Source organism: Geospiza fortis, unplaced genomic scaffold, assembly GCF_000277835.1.
Source record: "Geospiza fortis unplaced genomic scaffold, GeoFor_1.0 scaffold66, whole genome shotgun sequence".
Classification (NCBI taxonomy): Eukaryota; Metazoa; Chordata; class Aves; order Passeriformes; family Thraupidae; genus Geospiza; species Geospiza fortis.
In genome coordinates this window covers 160,520-176,304 of record NW_005054312.1, presented here as the reverse complement: position 1 = coordinate 176,304, position 15,785 = coordinate 160,520, and the positions used below count along the sequence as shown (strand labels likewise).

Here is a 15,785-nt window from a genome sequence, read left to right as displayed (position 1 = left end):
CAAGAGCTACAAGCACTCATGAAGACCTTTCTTCAACACTGACCCTGTGCTGACTTACCCACAAAATACCACCATCTGTCAGTGACAAAAAATGCAAGCCAAGAAAACACTTTGCTGTAAACAGACATCTGTTTTTCCCCTTCACTTGCTCATGATACTTTAGACTGGAGAACTTTCAACTCACTTTGTTGTATAATTCAGTGATTTAAAACTGCTGATAATATAATGCATGCTTATTTATTTTCTAGAAGTACTATTTACAATTATTTGATTTTATTTCTATAAGCTCTTAGTGCAAATTGTGTGTTTGCTGTCAGTGAGCTGTGGGGTTTGGAGCACTGGTGAAGCCAATGATTTTGGCTCTCATTAGTTAAAACACTTTTTGACAAGAAACCTTGAATATCTTTACAGGTGCCATTGCAGTAATGGAAAATAGTTATATTTGAAAGAATTGCCCGAGTCCTAATCACAGTTCCAAAACTAAGTCTTATCATAAGAGTACTCAACGTTTTAGAATAACAGTGATGCTGGAAAGTAAATAAAAACTAAGCTGCATTATCGCAAAAAACCCCATAGAATATATATCAGGATTAAGTTTTGCTGTTTCTGCTTGTAGCAATTAATAGATGCAGCTTTATGGTAAAAAAAAAAACTAAGTATAACAAAATTCCACGTGAATACATGGGTTACATGTGTTGTGAGTAATTGAGATGTGAATTTGCTCTATGACTACCTTGTGTATTGTTGGAGGTGAGGAGTACTAACAATTCCTCCTCCAAATCTTGGAGCATGATCTTTTCCTCTTTTACTTCATAAAACTTGGTGCTGTGCCCTTACATTCTCTGCCCACTGTAGGGCTGTTTTCTGTCTTCTGCCCTTTACCTAATTGTTTGTCTTCCTCCTCCGGCATCTGGAGATGAGTTCACGTTCTCCAGCTGCCTCAGCTTTGGCTGGCTTATAATCACGTTGTGCTCAGCTGCCTGTAGCTTTTGGCAGTGGCCACTCACAGGGCTGTGGAGGAGGTGTAGGAAGCAGAGAACAACGGGGAGGAGAGTCCTGGCTTTGCCCTGGTGCCCTGGGCACTCAGCAGCGCACACACAGCTGCAGTTCTCTGCTCTCTAGTGCAACTGTTCTCTGTAGTGCTCTGACAGCTGGGCTGGTAACAAAAGCACAGTCCTTTTCTGCCCTACTAAAGTTACCTACTGTTGTTGAGGGCAGGCTTGGCAAAACTGATGATAAAGGCTGCACGTATAGCTGATACTCAAGGCAAGCTCAAAGGAGAAAAGCCCATGTCCTTGCTTTTGCCCTGGACAAAATGCTAATTTCTTTGTATTTTTCTAATTAAAACAACAATAAAGAAAGTAGAATTTCCAAAACTTTGCATTACAGAGGCAGTGGGAGAATTCTACTGCTCCTTCTGTGAGCAGTTCCTGCTTGCCAGAGTGCCCTGGGTCAGAGCACAAGAGCTGTCTGTCCATGTCAGATTCACCAAGTACCACACAGGGAATTACAATACTCATTTAGCACTCACATGGGTGGACTGCTTAGTCTCACTGGACTTCTCTGGCAGTGTAAAACAGCTGTACCAGGGTAAAGGAACCCCAGAAGTTGTCTATGAAGGTGTTTTAACCCTTTGGAAATGCCAAGGGATAAAAACGGAGGCAAATGGAGAAGATGTGCTGGCTTGTGCACTCTGTATTGGGGACGAGCTGTTTGATGCTGTTGCTGGCTGTACTTCTCTTCTGCATTCCCTGCTTATGCCACACCTTCCACCTGCGCTGTAAGGCTGCTTTAAGATATCTCCTCAGAGTGCTGCTGGTGGAAAAAACCACCTCTAATTGATCCTCAGTTTCCACCTTTCCGTGTTCCCTGCCAAATGCTCAGGGATCAGATCCAAGAATACAGCCTGCCATAATCTCCAAGTTCCACATTTTTTCATTTATCTGCTGTATTTGTTGATTTTGATTTCCCTGAATACAGGGAAGTAGCCCTTTGTAATTGAATGATTTGTTCTTCTTTCTAGAATCACAGCAGCTACACATATTCACAATGCCAGCAGCAGATCCCATGCTATCTTCACCATCCACTACACTCAGGTTAGCTAAAAATAACCCAACTTCCTCTTCACTTTCAAAAGCACTGTTCACTGTGTTGTGCATTGTTTACTTGTCACTATTTTGTGTTGTTTGTAGTAATGGTGGAAGCTGTTAGTTATTTCCTTTGGATCACACTGCAGATGTGTTGAGTGTTTATTGAAGCATTCTGTTCCTTTGTGCAAGCTTATAGTCAGAAGTGATGCCAAAACCTCACTTTTAAAAGAAGTGTTTTCAGTTTCAATCAGCCCTTTGAAATGCAATAACCCCTCAGATGCTGTGAAAATTACATGTGAATATGTTTGAGGTTATGTTTTATCACACTTGTTTAGGATTCTTAATTTTAGTACAGCATTAGTTTATACCAAAATTTTGTATCTGTCCAGCTTTTTAGATGTGCTCATCTTTTTAGCATTTGGCATCCAGTACTCTCCCTGAGACAATGCAGCCTTTCTCTGGTGGAATTACATCCTTCCCTGGCAGGGAAGTCGTTCAGTGATCCAATAGACCTTTTCTATCTCACACTCCTAACATCCTGTAATCACAGAACATTTTGGGATATTTTTCCTTAGTTTCACAAAAGACCGTAGGAATACATTAGTGGAAAATAACTCTGCAAGGTCTACAAGAAAGCCTTTCACAGTCTCTAGGCAGTAAAGGTTTTTTTGAGAGGAAATTGGCATAAGAGAGTAGTTTCTCTGTGGGGTGAGAAAGCTGTTGAGTTAGTGGTTTGAACATAGTCTGAGGGTCAAGGTCACAAACAAAGGCAGTGAGACAGTCATATGTACAACTCAGCTTCAAACAAAAGAGCACATCAATTTTATTTTCATTAATTAATTAAGGGGAATAATCCTGCTTATTGATTTTTTTTTTCTTCAGGCTATATTGGAGAACAATCTTCCCTCTGAAATTGCAAGCAAGATCAACTTAGTGGATCTTGCAGGCAGGTAATAATTCACTGAAGGGCAGAGAGGTAATTTTCTCTGAAGATGCTGGCAGTACTGTCTTAAAAGATGAAATTTAATATTAAAATTTCATTGAACTAACAGAAAGCCTGACTTTCTTATAATGTAACAGGGAATATTAAGCTAATATTGTCTTTGTCAATAGTTCTTCTCTACTGGGTATTGGTTTTCATTGGGGAAGGGAATTCCTGGGTTCTCAGAACCAATACTGTGTTTTTGCATATATAGAAGGTAATTCCACTCAGCTCTATATTCTTATTAAGTTGCTTTTCCAGTAGGTGTTGTTGGAATTACTAAATCTGTCCTTGAAAAGAGAGGGGCAAAAAGGAATGTGTTCCTCATGACTGCCTAGCGTGGGCAGGAGAAAATAGTTATATCTCACTGTCTATGTTGTTTATATTCCAAAAGTTCCTAAGTCTCTGATCTTTGCTGTGCATTTCAGTGAGGTACATGTGTTTGTAATGGATGTGACAGAAAACAGAAAGATGGAAGTTGTGCTGAAGAATTATAGAACAGTTAGAGAAAAGGGCTTTTGTTTTCTCAAGAACATAAATTACCATGCACATATAGTCAGAGAAAGTGGCATTGAGGGAATATACAGACTTTTGTAATGAGCCAGGCTACCCTTGTGGAGATGAGAAATGTATGTTGTTCTTTTAAATTCAGAACCACTATGATTGGGTTGCCCAGTTCAGACTTGAGTTTATGTTTTGGTGGGTCTTTAACAGTATACTGCACCAACAGCCTTTGCTCATGGTTGTTTGAATTTTCTGAAATAGAGGGCAATACGAAATATTTGAAGAGTATGGGTTTTTTAATTGCAAAGCTCATAATTTCTGTTTTCTTGTATTGCTTGAAAATACATAATGTTTTCATATTGACTGTATGTAAATAATTAAGCATTTTTGTTTATTTTGCATTGTCTTTTTCACACTTGCTTGCTACAGTGAAAGAGCTGATCCCAGTTACTGTAAAGACAGAGTTACCGAAGGTGCCAATATTAACAAGTCATTAGTTACACTTGGAATTGTCATATCCACTTTAGGTAAGCACATTAGTTCTTTTTATTGAAGTGTAGCAATAAAAGCATACAACTCACTCACTGTGTGTTGAGTGTAAATGTTATTTGCATTTACATCAAAAAGCTCCACAGAACAGCTGTGTGGTGTCTTTATAAACTGTAATGGTATCTAAGAAAATTAAGTAGCCATGACAGAAGAAAATAACTCCTTTCCTGAGCTCTGTGGTACTTCTCCCTCAGCACAAAATTCTCAGATGTTCAGCAGCTGCCAGAGCATTAACACCCTCACAAGTGAAGGGGAGAGCAGCCATGTGGAGAGCCCTCCCTCGGGCGGCAGCAGCGGGAGCAGACGGCCGGCTTACATCCCCTACCGTGACTCCATCCTCACCTGGCTGCTGAAGGACAGCCTAGGGGGCAACTCCAAGACTATTATGATTGCCAGTGAGTTTGGTTTCTATGAATTGTTTAACATTTTGCACCACACTATGCTTTAATAAGAACCTCTACTGCAGTGAGAAGACAGCTATAACACTTAGAGTCTGTCCTTGTGAAGATTTTCATAAATACTTCACAGGATACTCAAGGAAATGAAAATACATGCTGATTGTGCATGAAATTATGTTTGAGTCTTACCAAGGTGATAGCTTCGATTTTAGATGATTCATTCAGTTATAAATGCAGTCTGGAGAAGACATTCTCTGTGAGCTGAATGAAATAACACTAGGATTATTTTTTTATCTTTTAAAGAAGCAAGACTGAAGAAAAAAAAGCTTTTTGAAAAATGATGGGTGATGCTTTTTAAAAATGAATGCTTTTTAAAATTGTGTAATTTGTTTTCTCTCTGTAGCTATCTCACCTGCCAGCTCCAGCTACAACGAGACCATGAGTACCTTGAGATATGCTGCAAATGCCAAAAATATTATTAATAAGCCCAGAGTAAATGAGGTGAGGCCTTGAGTTCTGCCTAAGGTAGCCTATGCAGTCACAATTTGTCTTCTTCTCAGTACACAAAATAATGAAGCCCTTAAATACATGGGAATAATTTTGGCCACAGAACCTGAGCTTCATTCATTGCCTGTTCTAGGAATGAGCTCTGACTTTATGACAGATTCATTTGTTTATGTAGAGGTCCTTCACAAGCTGCACAAGTTAAAAGATGGCAGAGTACTAAGGAGAGAGCCAGGTGCTGCATTGGAGGCCTGAATTCTATTGCTGCCCCTACTATCCCATTCTTGTTCAATCCCAGATGTTCAAATGCTTAAGGCAAATTTTCAGTGTGTGCTTTTTTCTCATTTCCCATCCTTACACTCAGTCCACATTTATCAAATGTGAAAAACATACACTCTCAAAGACATAGTGTTAAAACAGATTGGATGTTTTCAATACTATAGTCATTAGAACAAGCATTAAAAATAATTCATAGGGAAGTGCATAATTCTGTCTTTACAGCGAAATTCAAGCAGCACATACTGATCCAGATCTACAGTCACATACACTAGAAATATAAAACTCAAGAATTGCTGTTCTGTAACTGACCATTCTTGACCTGGAATTCTGCATGAGGCCCCCTTTACACACGATTGCATGACTTAAGGACTGAATCACAGTGCATCCATTTAAGAATATTCAATGAATTTAGCTTTCAAAAAAAAGTCTTGATTCCAGTCATTTCCTAATATTTAATCTATTGACTTTACAGCTTTAGCAGTATTCTTTTGTGATTTGGCATGAGTGTATCAAGATTTTATATTGTAGATGGAAGGATAGAATCTTAGAGTTGTACATCACTATTTGCTTTCCTAGCAATGCTATGTTAAATTTGGGCAGAAGGAAACCCTTCTAATCCTAGGTTTCCCAAATTTAATTTGCATTTTAATTAGCAGTGCCTTTAAGTTGCTTTCAGACATCAATAGTAGCAGCAATTGTGTGCTTGGTTTTGCCAGCAGCAGTTCACAGCTCCGTGACAGGCTGAAGTCACATAAACACTCCTGGGTAAGTCACTTGTCACACACAGCCTCGCAGCCTCCCAGCTTGTGTACCACTCACTCTCTTGCACAGCCCATGGTAGACCCTTGACCCCAGCCCTTCAGTCTTCTTCCCGTCATTGCAAATTTACCTGGCAGCCCCGAGAAAGCTGATTCTTGACTCAAGAGTTTGTCTGAAATGTCTGTAAAAGCTGTTTTCCAGAAACTGCCAGTGCAGAAACACTGAATCTCTGAATCTCTGAAAGTGAGATAAATGCCTCACACCAAGCAGGCAGGAAATTCTATATGTAACAGCTTTATGTATGTATCTTTATGTGTGTATGTAAAGGCTGTTAATACCATCCTGGATGACACTCTGGCTTTGTCTCCTCCAATTGGATTTTATATACCAGCTTTAAGTTGCAGCATCTTTCTGATGCAATATAACTATTTTGAAGGTAAATCCTTAGAAGCAGTGATGTATCCATCTGGTCATGATGGGAACAAATGCTATGGTAGGTCTGTGTTCAGAAGAGAGATGGAAAAAGGTTTATAGTAAAAGAGAATCTATCAAAGATGAGAACCAGCTGTCCCTAGGTAGTACATTCAAGGGCCTGGCAGAGTGAAGCAAGGAGTACTGCTGTGAGTTTGTCTATTCTCCTCTCTTCCTAGCTGTTGGAATATCTCCACATTGATTTCTTACACTACAGTTTGAGACTGATTTTTCCAACGGTCTGTGTCTCAATGTTTCAGGATGCAAATGTGAAACTGATCAGAGAACTGAGAGAAGAAATTGATAGGTTGAAAACTATGCTGATGAGCTTTGAACTGGTATGTAGCAACATTTCTCTACTGGAGCTTTTGTTTAACTTTAGGTAGTTTACTTTCATCTCACCTGTTTATCTTTCCAAACAGTTCTCTGGGTGATTTTGTAATTATTATAAGGTTAATTGCTTTGCTGTAATTTCTCCTCTTTCTTCGCTGTACTGATGAACCTGAAGTATAAGTAGTCATGTAATGATTCAAAAGGATTTCCTTGCCTTTCATGGAGTTGGATGGTTTACCTGTCCAGAAATAGGATGTTTTATTTTTAAGGTATAGGTAGCTTAAGGGTAGCTTAATATTTTATTTTAAGGGTATGGAAGCTCCAAGAGATCAATTGATGTTTAACACTTCTGCATGCTCTCTCCCCACAAAGGAGTTGCGAATATCTGGGAGCCCTCACAATACAGTTGACATCCCTGGTGTTTTTCCCTGTTGTAATAATAATACTGTCTTGGTTTCCCAAGCCATGGAGAGAATGTTTTGCTGGGAGAGACAGAACTTACACTTCAGAATGTATTTACACAGAACTATCTCTCAGTTATTGCTTTTCTACCAGTTCTTTACGCCAAAAAATTGCATGCAATAGCTAGAGAGATGTAGGCCAAATGCTAGAAGGCAGCATGTGTGCTGTCTTTCCTTCTCTTGACTTCATCTCCTTGAAATGCTGGAGAATGAAAGAACATGCCTGCCAGCTGTGAATAAGAAAACTAACATGTAGATCTTGGTGGCTGTTGTTTGTACAGAGAAATTCCAGTCCCTCTTGGAGTGATGACAAGGATGGCAATCTGACTGAGCTGGTGCTTCAGAACGAAATGAAGGTGTGTATGATTTACTTGGTGCTGTATCTCTCTCTCTAGGCGTGGGGGATAGCATTGCTGTAGTTGTGAAACTACAGTAAAAACTGTTTTGTCTTAATCCTTTCCTTTTTGCTCTGCAGATGCAGGAAACTGCTGTCCTTAATTAATGTTGAGTGTGCTCCACCAGTTTGTGACAAAAGTCTCATGTCTTTAATGGGACACAGTCCATTGTGCATCACTAAGCCTGCACAATCTGCCTCTTGTTTGAAAGCTGTCTCAATATATCACAGCAATCCATTATACACAGTCTCTCCCTTCTAACATAAACTCCAATTTAGTCAAATGAAATTATTGTACACTTACCAAAATTACTGAGAGGATTTGATCACTGCTAACCTGGAAAGGTTTTGCAGACTCTAGGTTTTGCCCAAAGACAGGCAAAATAATTTGTTAGCGTGACCAAAAAGAAAAACTAGCCTGCTTAGTAATGAAACAGTTCTCTCTTCTATTCTTTAAGATTGAGCAATTGACCAAAGACTGGACAATTAAGTGGACAGACAGAAAAGCCATCATGGAAGAATACAGTGTGGACATCAACAAAGAAAAAGCTGGAGTAACAATAGATTCTAATTTACCTCATCTAATGGCTATGGATGATGATATCCTCAGCACAGGAGTGGTGCTATACCATCTCAGGGTGAGATATGGTCACTTTAATTTGAAAATATTTTCTTCTTTGGAAATGGAGAGTGGTGAGGGTGACATTACAGCAACAGCTATCAAAATATGAAGGTTGCAGATCACAAGACATAATGGGGGAGAAAAGCAGAAAATAATTGGAAATGGAGAAAAATTCATATATTAATATAATTTGACCCCTTATGAATGCATGTGCAAAGTATCTGAATTATATTACAAGCAAAGCAAAATATTTAAATTAGTCCACAGAGCATGAGGGCAGTTATGTGTCCATATATGTGGAAACACAAAGGATGGTGCTTAAAGTATTCCAGACACACTGGTCCAAATTTTATTATGCATTTGTATATGTATAGATAAAAGTAAGGTTTAAGAAACAAAAGCTCACTTTGGCAATGACTATACCTTGCTTTTAACCCTATGAGCGATCTGCCACATAGATACCAGTTACTTGTGATACTGCTGGATTGGCTATTTTTGAAGATCACGTAGAAATCCTGGCCTCATAGATATTGTTGTGTTCTGTAGCTGCTAATTTAAGGCAAGATTTTTGCTAAGATTTTTGCTAACGTACATTGTATGTACGTTACTGAACATTATGGCATATGATGTGCATGGCTGGGTCAGATGGTTTTAGGGGTTTTTTGGGTTTTGATACAGCTAGTGCTAGGCCAGACGTCAACATTTTTAATGTTGTTTAAATGAATGGAAATTAATGAAATGTTGATGCTGCTTAATGTGAAAGGCATGTTGGATGGGTACTTCTACATGTGTGCGCTCATTGCCAAAACATATGTAAAATACAGTTAAAAATCATGTATCTGTCTACCAATAAAAAATCTTTATCTAGATTTTGCGGTAATTAACAGTTTAGGGACACAGGATTTTTTTATTCCTCTTAAAAATGACAGTAGTTAAAACAGAAATCTTGCTGTTCTTCTATCATGTTGAAAGAGAAACTTAACTGATTTTTCTCATGCCAACAGAAAGAAATTGTAAGGGACAATTGTACAATTGTACAATTGTAAGAATTGTACAACAGAAAGTAATTATTAGGGACCAAGTATTTTTGTCCCGTGCTGATCAACATGCAACTTCAACTACTCAACCCTACATTAACAATAAATATTTATTGAAAGCAACTGCTACTACTTAAATGTTTTTTCTATTATGTGCTATTGGGGAAAGAGCAAATACTTCCCCACACTAATTTTGATAACACCTAATTTAAATATATTCATTTTAATGTCATAACATGGTTTGAAGTGTCACCTTCTGAAGTCATTCACGACTCTGTCACACTAACATCTTTGTTCCTTCTTTCTTTACTTCTAGATGCTGCCTTTTCTTTTCTTTGTGCTTTACATCTTTTAGTCTCTGGTGTCTGTTAGCTTCATCTGAACAGCAAGAAGGTAAAACATTAGTGGTTCCTTACAAACCAAGGCTTCACTGTATAACAACTCTTTACCTCGTACTTCTAGAGAGAGGTCACAGCAGCAGTTTCCAGATCATGCAAAATAAATATTGTGTTACTCATTTACTCCCCTGATATTTCATAGCATTAATTGCACTAACCGATGCTGTGCCTATGCTTAATTACCTGCCTTTCATTAATAAAGGATGTATGCTTTCCTGTGATTTAGCTGACCTTTTTTGCATAGCCTAAAAATATGCAGTTTGTTTATTGTTTCAGTAAAAGGTGTACTTCATAGCCTTTTTTGAGAGTTGGAGTACTTCCAGAAATGAAGGGGCAAAATAATCCTACTCTTATAGTTCTGTAATGTACCTTAGGAATTCTACCCCTAGTCATGAGGAACTGCCAGAAGAGGTAACAATGTAAAGACACTTCAAGGGATGTGAAGATGCGCTGGGGTGTACTCAGGTCAGGTTGTGCAGTTGTTTCATCTGAAACATCTTTCCCTTTTTCAGGTGGAACACTCAATATTAAATTAGGAAAGTATAAATATTACAATTTTAGCTCAATAATAGCATTTTTAAAATTAAATCATCATGGTCCTGGGAGATGGTTATTTCTTTGTTTTCTCAAGTTGAGTTGGTTTGCTTGTATTGTATCTGTACCCTTGGTCTTACCTGCAATTTTTAGTTGGATTTAAACTTAACCAGAATCACTCCACTGACTGGGATACTGTTGTGAATTTCCTGAACCAATACTGCTGTAATACACTTTTCTTAATTACATTGTATTACAAGAGAGTTAGTTCAGCAACTTGGAAAAAGTTTCTTTTGGAATTACAATAATTACTTCATTGCCAAAGAAGAAGATAATTGATAGTGAAGAAGATAATTGATAAAGAGAACTTTTAGGAGTTGATTTACTTCTCTCTGTATAAAATACATGTTGCTAATTCACTTGATTGACACGAGTCAAAGGCCATATGGACCACAAGTTTTCTAGAAGTAGCAGCCAACCCAGGTGGATATTTTGAGTCTGCTGAACATTAAAATGACATGTAACTTGGTGATTGCTTCAAAGCAGAGGCACAGTCCAGCCTTCAGCCTCTCCAGCAAATAAAGTCTCAGCAGAGATCTGTTGGTTGGCTCAGACAGCGGAGCTCTGTGAGGAGCTTTGCAATAACCATTCCCTTTCTGCCCAGTGCACAAACCCCCGTGATTTACCCATAATTACCCAGAACTGGGGCACCTTGAAGTAGTGCACAGCTTCTGTTTTCCCAGTTTTCAGGCTTCCAATTACTACTTTGTGCTTGATCTTTAAATTCAGGCTTTACAATACACTTGGAGCAGAGAGTATATTTAATTTGTTCTAATTTGAATACAAAATTACATTGTTTACTGTCCATAATTGATTTTAATAAAACTTAAAGGCTTGCCACTAAAGTTATTTTTGAGTGCATTTACCAATCACTTTACCAAAAGCAATTACAGTGTCTCTTTAGAATTAGGAAATTATCTTGCTTTTTTTCCTAAGGAAAAATATAGAACTGGAAATGGAAAGTAATAGACAGATAGTAAATTAATTGAATTAATTGCTTTTTTTGGCAGGTGTTTTTTTTTTCTTTTGTTATTATTTAAACAACTCTTTTTTACTGGTATTTGCAGGCAACCATAAAACTACCGTCTCACTTCCATCTCTGACCCATAATATAGTTAAAATCTTCTTGTTCTGGAGACACTTGTTTCTAGGCAGTTTTTTAATTGAAATTACTGAATCTTCAGGTTTGGGAATTTGCCTATATACCATAAGCACCAGGAGGACTTCATAGATGTCATTTAAGTTTCAGAAAAAAGTTCTTCTTTATGAGTTAGATTGAATAGTTCATAATCTATGACAAAGTGCCCTTACAAATTAGGAATTCTGTTACTTTTAAATTTGAAAAGCCTGGTTAATTGAATCATCATTTTGCAGCTTCTTTCTTTATTAAAATAATGACCTCATATCTGCAATCACCAAGTCTCACTGTGAAGGTGCAAAGCATCAGGATACATGTTCATATCCAAAATACTTGTCTCAAGGACAGTCCAAATGTCATCCACTAAGGGTTACTTTATCTGCTGGAGCCATAGAAGCTGACATAGCTGCAGGATGGAAAGTAAATGCAATGCTAAGGGGGACAGTGGGCTGATATCTTACCAGTACACAGCATTCACTTCTAGCAATGCAGTCATTCAGAGGCAATTTATTTCAAGTGTTTGCTAAAATGATGTACCAAAGCTTTTTTAAGTAGTATATATAGTATGTTTTTCCTGTAACCAACTTTTAAATTAGTTCTTTTCTTGTTTTAGGAAGGAACAACCAAAATTGGAAGAAGTGACTCAGACCAAGATCAAGACATTGGTAAGAGAATGATATTGCAACTTATTTTGCTATATGCTCAGGTCAGATCAAGAGGTGTGCATTTGTCATGTGTAACAGACAGGTAGTGTTTCTTTTTGTCAGCTGTCTTTATTGAAGAAGTTAAGTAGAAGACACTCATTATTAATGTTTGCTAAAATATGTGATTATTTTTTGTTTAAAAGGTCAAAAAGTCACTGGATTTGACCAAATTGAGATCTCTTCAGAATTTTCTTCCTGCTTGTGAAATGCGACACTAGAGTTTAAAACTATCTACATCTTACATCCAAATTCTCAGACATTTTGTCCTAAACTAGGGGCACAAGTGATCATGAGACATTGAAAATGCTTTTCAACTCTACTTGTACAGAATATTTTAGATATAAAGTCCAAATTATTTTGAATGTCTTACTTAATTTAATTTCTGCTTTTAATTTTTGCAGTCAATCTCAGGAGCTAGATACTATGAAAGAGAATGGAAACTTTTAAATTTGCAGGATTCCAGCTTTGGTTAAGTTCTGCTAAGCTTGATTATGTTTGATTATTTTCTGCCAAAAGATTAGTAAATTATAATATATGGCATTAAGAAAATTCAACATAACAGAAGAATTTGCACATCAGCTCACAGATCAGAAAGTGATATGTAGTTTTCCAGTATCAGAAATACAGAAACAATATCACTAGTTTCAATAGTGAGTTTCAACAGTAAGTTTTTTCTGTGATTAGGTATTAATTAGCAGTATTTAATCTCCTTGTTTTGCACATGCTATGTTTCTCTGGGGTATGAAGTATGCATAGTGTCAAACAGTTTGTGGTAGTCTGAGGACAGCAGGGCCACCCCAAGCCGTTTCGCAGGTGAGATGATGTCTATGTTGCAGTTTTGCAGGGGCAGTGGATTGAAAGGAATCACTGTTCGATAGAGAACCACGGCGGCATCGTGACCCTGCGGCCGGGCCCCGGCGCGCGCTGCTCCGTCAATGGCTGTGAGGTGGCTGGATCCTGCCGTCTGTCACAAGGCAAGATTTGTGCTTTCTGGGAAAAATGAACCCTGCATTATGGTCACCATATCACTGCAGTTTAGGTCTATAATTTATGGAACTTGAGCAAATCAATGAAAGATGTCTCTCAGTCTGCTGCCAGCTCCACAAGGTTTGATCTATGGCTAAATAAATTAGGTACCCCATAGAAGTAAAATTAAAACATTGGTGACAATATTCTGTCTCCTTTTGGCAACAGTAGTATGTGGTTTCTGAAAAGGGAAGACATGCAGTTAGAGGCTTTATTGTGGAAAATAGTGGAGACTGACTCTAAGCCAGCTGATCACTGAAAGGGTTTTTTGGCAATTATACAATATGGTTGAAACAACCTCCAGCTTTTTCATAATGTAATTAGGTGGAGGCTGGTAGCCACTAAGTCACAGACTATGATGAATGAATTCAGATTAAATGGATCAGGCTTCCACGCTTTCAGGTTCCTTGAAGTAACAGTCCAGCTCCTGGGACCTTGCAGTGATCTCAAAGTTATAGTGTAAGCAGTCTTAAAGATATAGTGTAAAAACAAGTTTTCAGCAGTGCGTTGGTTATGGTTTTGGCATGAAGTCATACTGGCTTTTAATATGAACGGGGAATTTACAGTTATGTTTACTCTGTACAGATCTCCAAGATTAGTTTGCTTGGGTGCTGTCATTACAGATTCATAACTCTGCCATTCCATAGTGACAAATTCTTAAAATAGTTCTCTGTTCTGTGATTTACAGAAAGCAATTGGTCAGATTTTTTTTAACCTACCATTCTATAGTAGTTTGATGAATTATGTCTCTGTAAATGTCTAATTATTTTGTTTTCACAGGGGCCCTTGTTGTTCTTGGCAAATCTCATAAGTTTAGATTCAATCACCCAGCAGAAGCTGCATTCTTAAGACTAAGAAGATCAGTAAGTTCTAAAACTGTTTTTCTCTACTATATTTTTTTCTTTCTTTTCCTATTTTTCTTCTTCTTAAAAGCCAGCTTGATAAAGATAATATTTCATCTCATCATCGTATTCACTTGCTTCATTTCCTCCATCTAATGGCCTGTAATGACACTAAACCTCTTGTGGGAGGACACCAGCACTTCCTTCAGATGTGCTTAGCAAAAGATGATGCAGATCCCTTGAATAATTTAGTGTTTCCTATTTCTAGTCATGACTACAGTAGGATTGAAACAAAAAGGCAGAATGCTGCAGTGAAAAGACCAGTTAAGAATCTTTCCACATCTGATAATTTTCTGAGTTATCTTCCTTCTTTATCATTTCACTGTCTTGAATAAAGTATACTAGAAGAAATCAAAAATTTATGGGATTAAGTATTTAAGTGTCGTTAACTCTGGAAGCAGTTAATTGTTTCATACATCAGGAATAGACAAAATATTTCTTGGTATGTTAAACTTACGCACTAATCACTGTAAGATATTATTTGGTTGGCTAGTTCAATAATGTTTAAGAAATGAGGTAATTCTTAAAATTACTGACAAATGTAACTAAAAAACCTAACTTAAAAAATAGAAATTTTCTCATTTAGGAATTAACCATATTATCAACTGCTATTGGCAAGAGTCTACCTTTTAAAATGGATTTTCATTTGTTACTATTTTCTGCTTTCCACTCTTCCATCCTTCTGTACTCCCTTTGAGAGAAGGGGCTTAACTTCTGTTTGTTTTCATTCTTAGTTTCTTGATTAATGAAACATGCAGCACATTCAAATAGAGCTGCAAATAGAGATGTACTCAGTAACAAACACTTAGTAATTTTGCTAATTATCAAAGACTAAGCAGAAGTGTGAGATTATAAACTCACATGGGAGGTACTATGCAGGCTTGCACACAGTACTTAACAATGACAGTACTAATGATACCTTGGAGCTTCCTTGGTTGCTGTGATTTTTTTTTTAATTCCTGTCCTATGTGGTGTGCTTTCTGTAGGTTAATGAAACCCCACCCACTATGAGTTATGGAGCTTTGGACTGGCTCAATTTGGATGGAAGTTGCATCAATTCTCCACACTATATCCTTTCTTCTCTCTACAAGTAAGTTTAAAACTGAGAAAAAAGCAACTGAACAAGCAATTTCTCTTTTGGGATGATGTCTGACAAAAGATTTTGGTTCAGACAAAGGAAAGGTGTATACAGAGTAAGTCCCACCACATTTTTAGGTAGTCAAATAAAAAAATCAGAGAAAATACATTGGCCAGCTGACTAATATAGAACATTAAGATATACAAGCAACAAACCTGCAAAATCATTTATTGATGCTCAATTAAGAAAGTACCTCAGATGCGACTGTCAGCCTTAATTCAGTTCACTTGGACATTTGCTTTACAGCTAATCTGTAATTTTTACAATATTATTGCTTCAATGCACAGAATGGCCTTTTCAGGGTATGATTTAGCCAAGGCAATTATTACTTTCACTGCTAATTTGTTGAGGAAAGTAGAAGGTTTGTTCATAAATTCCCTTTAGTTCAAGTCCTCATTGAGCCCTTCATCTCAGAAAGCCAATGCAATTCCTTGCTTGTTTTTTTTTTTAACTGAACAGTAAATAAGGCATATACTGCTTTCAAAGTGTTGAAGAGCTGATC

The 15,785-nt window shown here is 37.5% G+C and overlaps 1 protein-coding gene across 1 annotated transcript in view; it reads left to right on the top strand.

Annotated features, from left to right (window-relative positions):
- Positions 1–15,785, top strand: part of STARD9 (StAR related lipid transfer domain containing 9) — a 93,040-nt gene that overhangs the window by 43,660 nt on the left and 33,595 nt on the right. The window contains exons 9-20 of the mRNA XM_005419529.2: positions 2,024–2,096; positions 2,973–3,040; positions 4,006–4,103; positions 4,320–4,520; positions 4,927–5,024; positions 6,797–6,874; positions 7,612–7,686; positions 8,183–8,362; positions 12,127–12,178; positions 13,054–13,191; positions 14,024–14,106; positions 15,132–15,235. Coding sequence (XP_005419586.1) covers positions 2,024–2,096; positions 2,973–3,040; positions 4,006–4,103; positions 4,320–4,520; positions 4,927–5,024; positions 6,797–6,874; positions 7,612–7,686; positions 8,183–8,362; positions 12,127–12,178; positions 13,054–13,191; positions 14,024–14,106; positions 15,132–15,235 — 1,248 coding nt within the window. The remainder of the gene's footprint in view (positions 1–2,023; positions 2,097–2,972; positions 3,041–4,005; positions 4,104–4,319; positions 4,521–4,926; positions 5,025–6,796; positions 6,875–7,611; positions 7,687–8,182; positions 8,363–12,126; positions 12,179–13,053; positions 13,192–14,023; positions 14,107–15,131; positions 15,236–15,785) is intronic.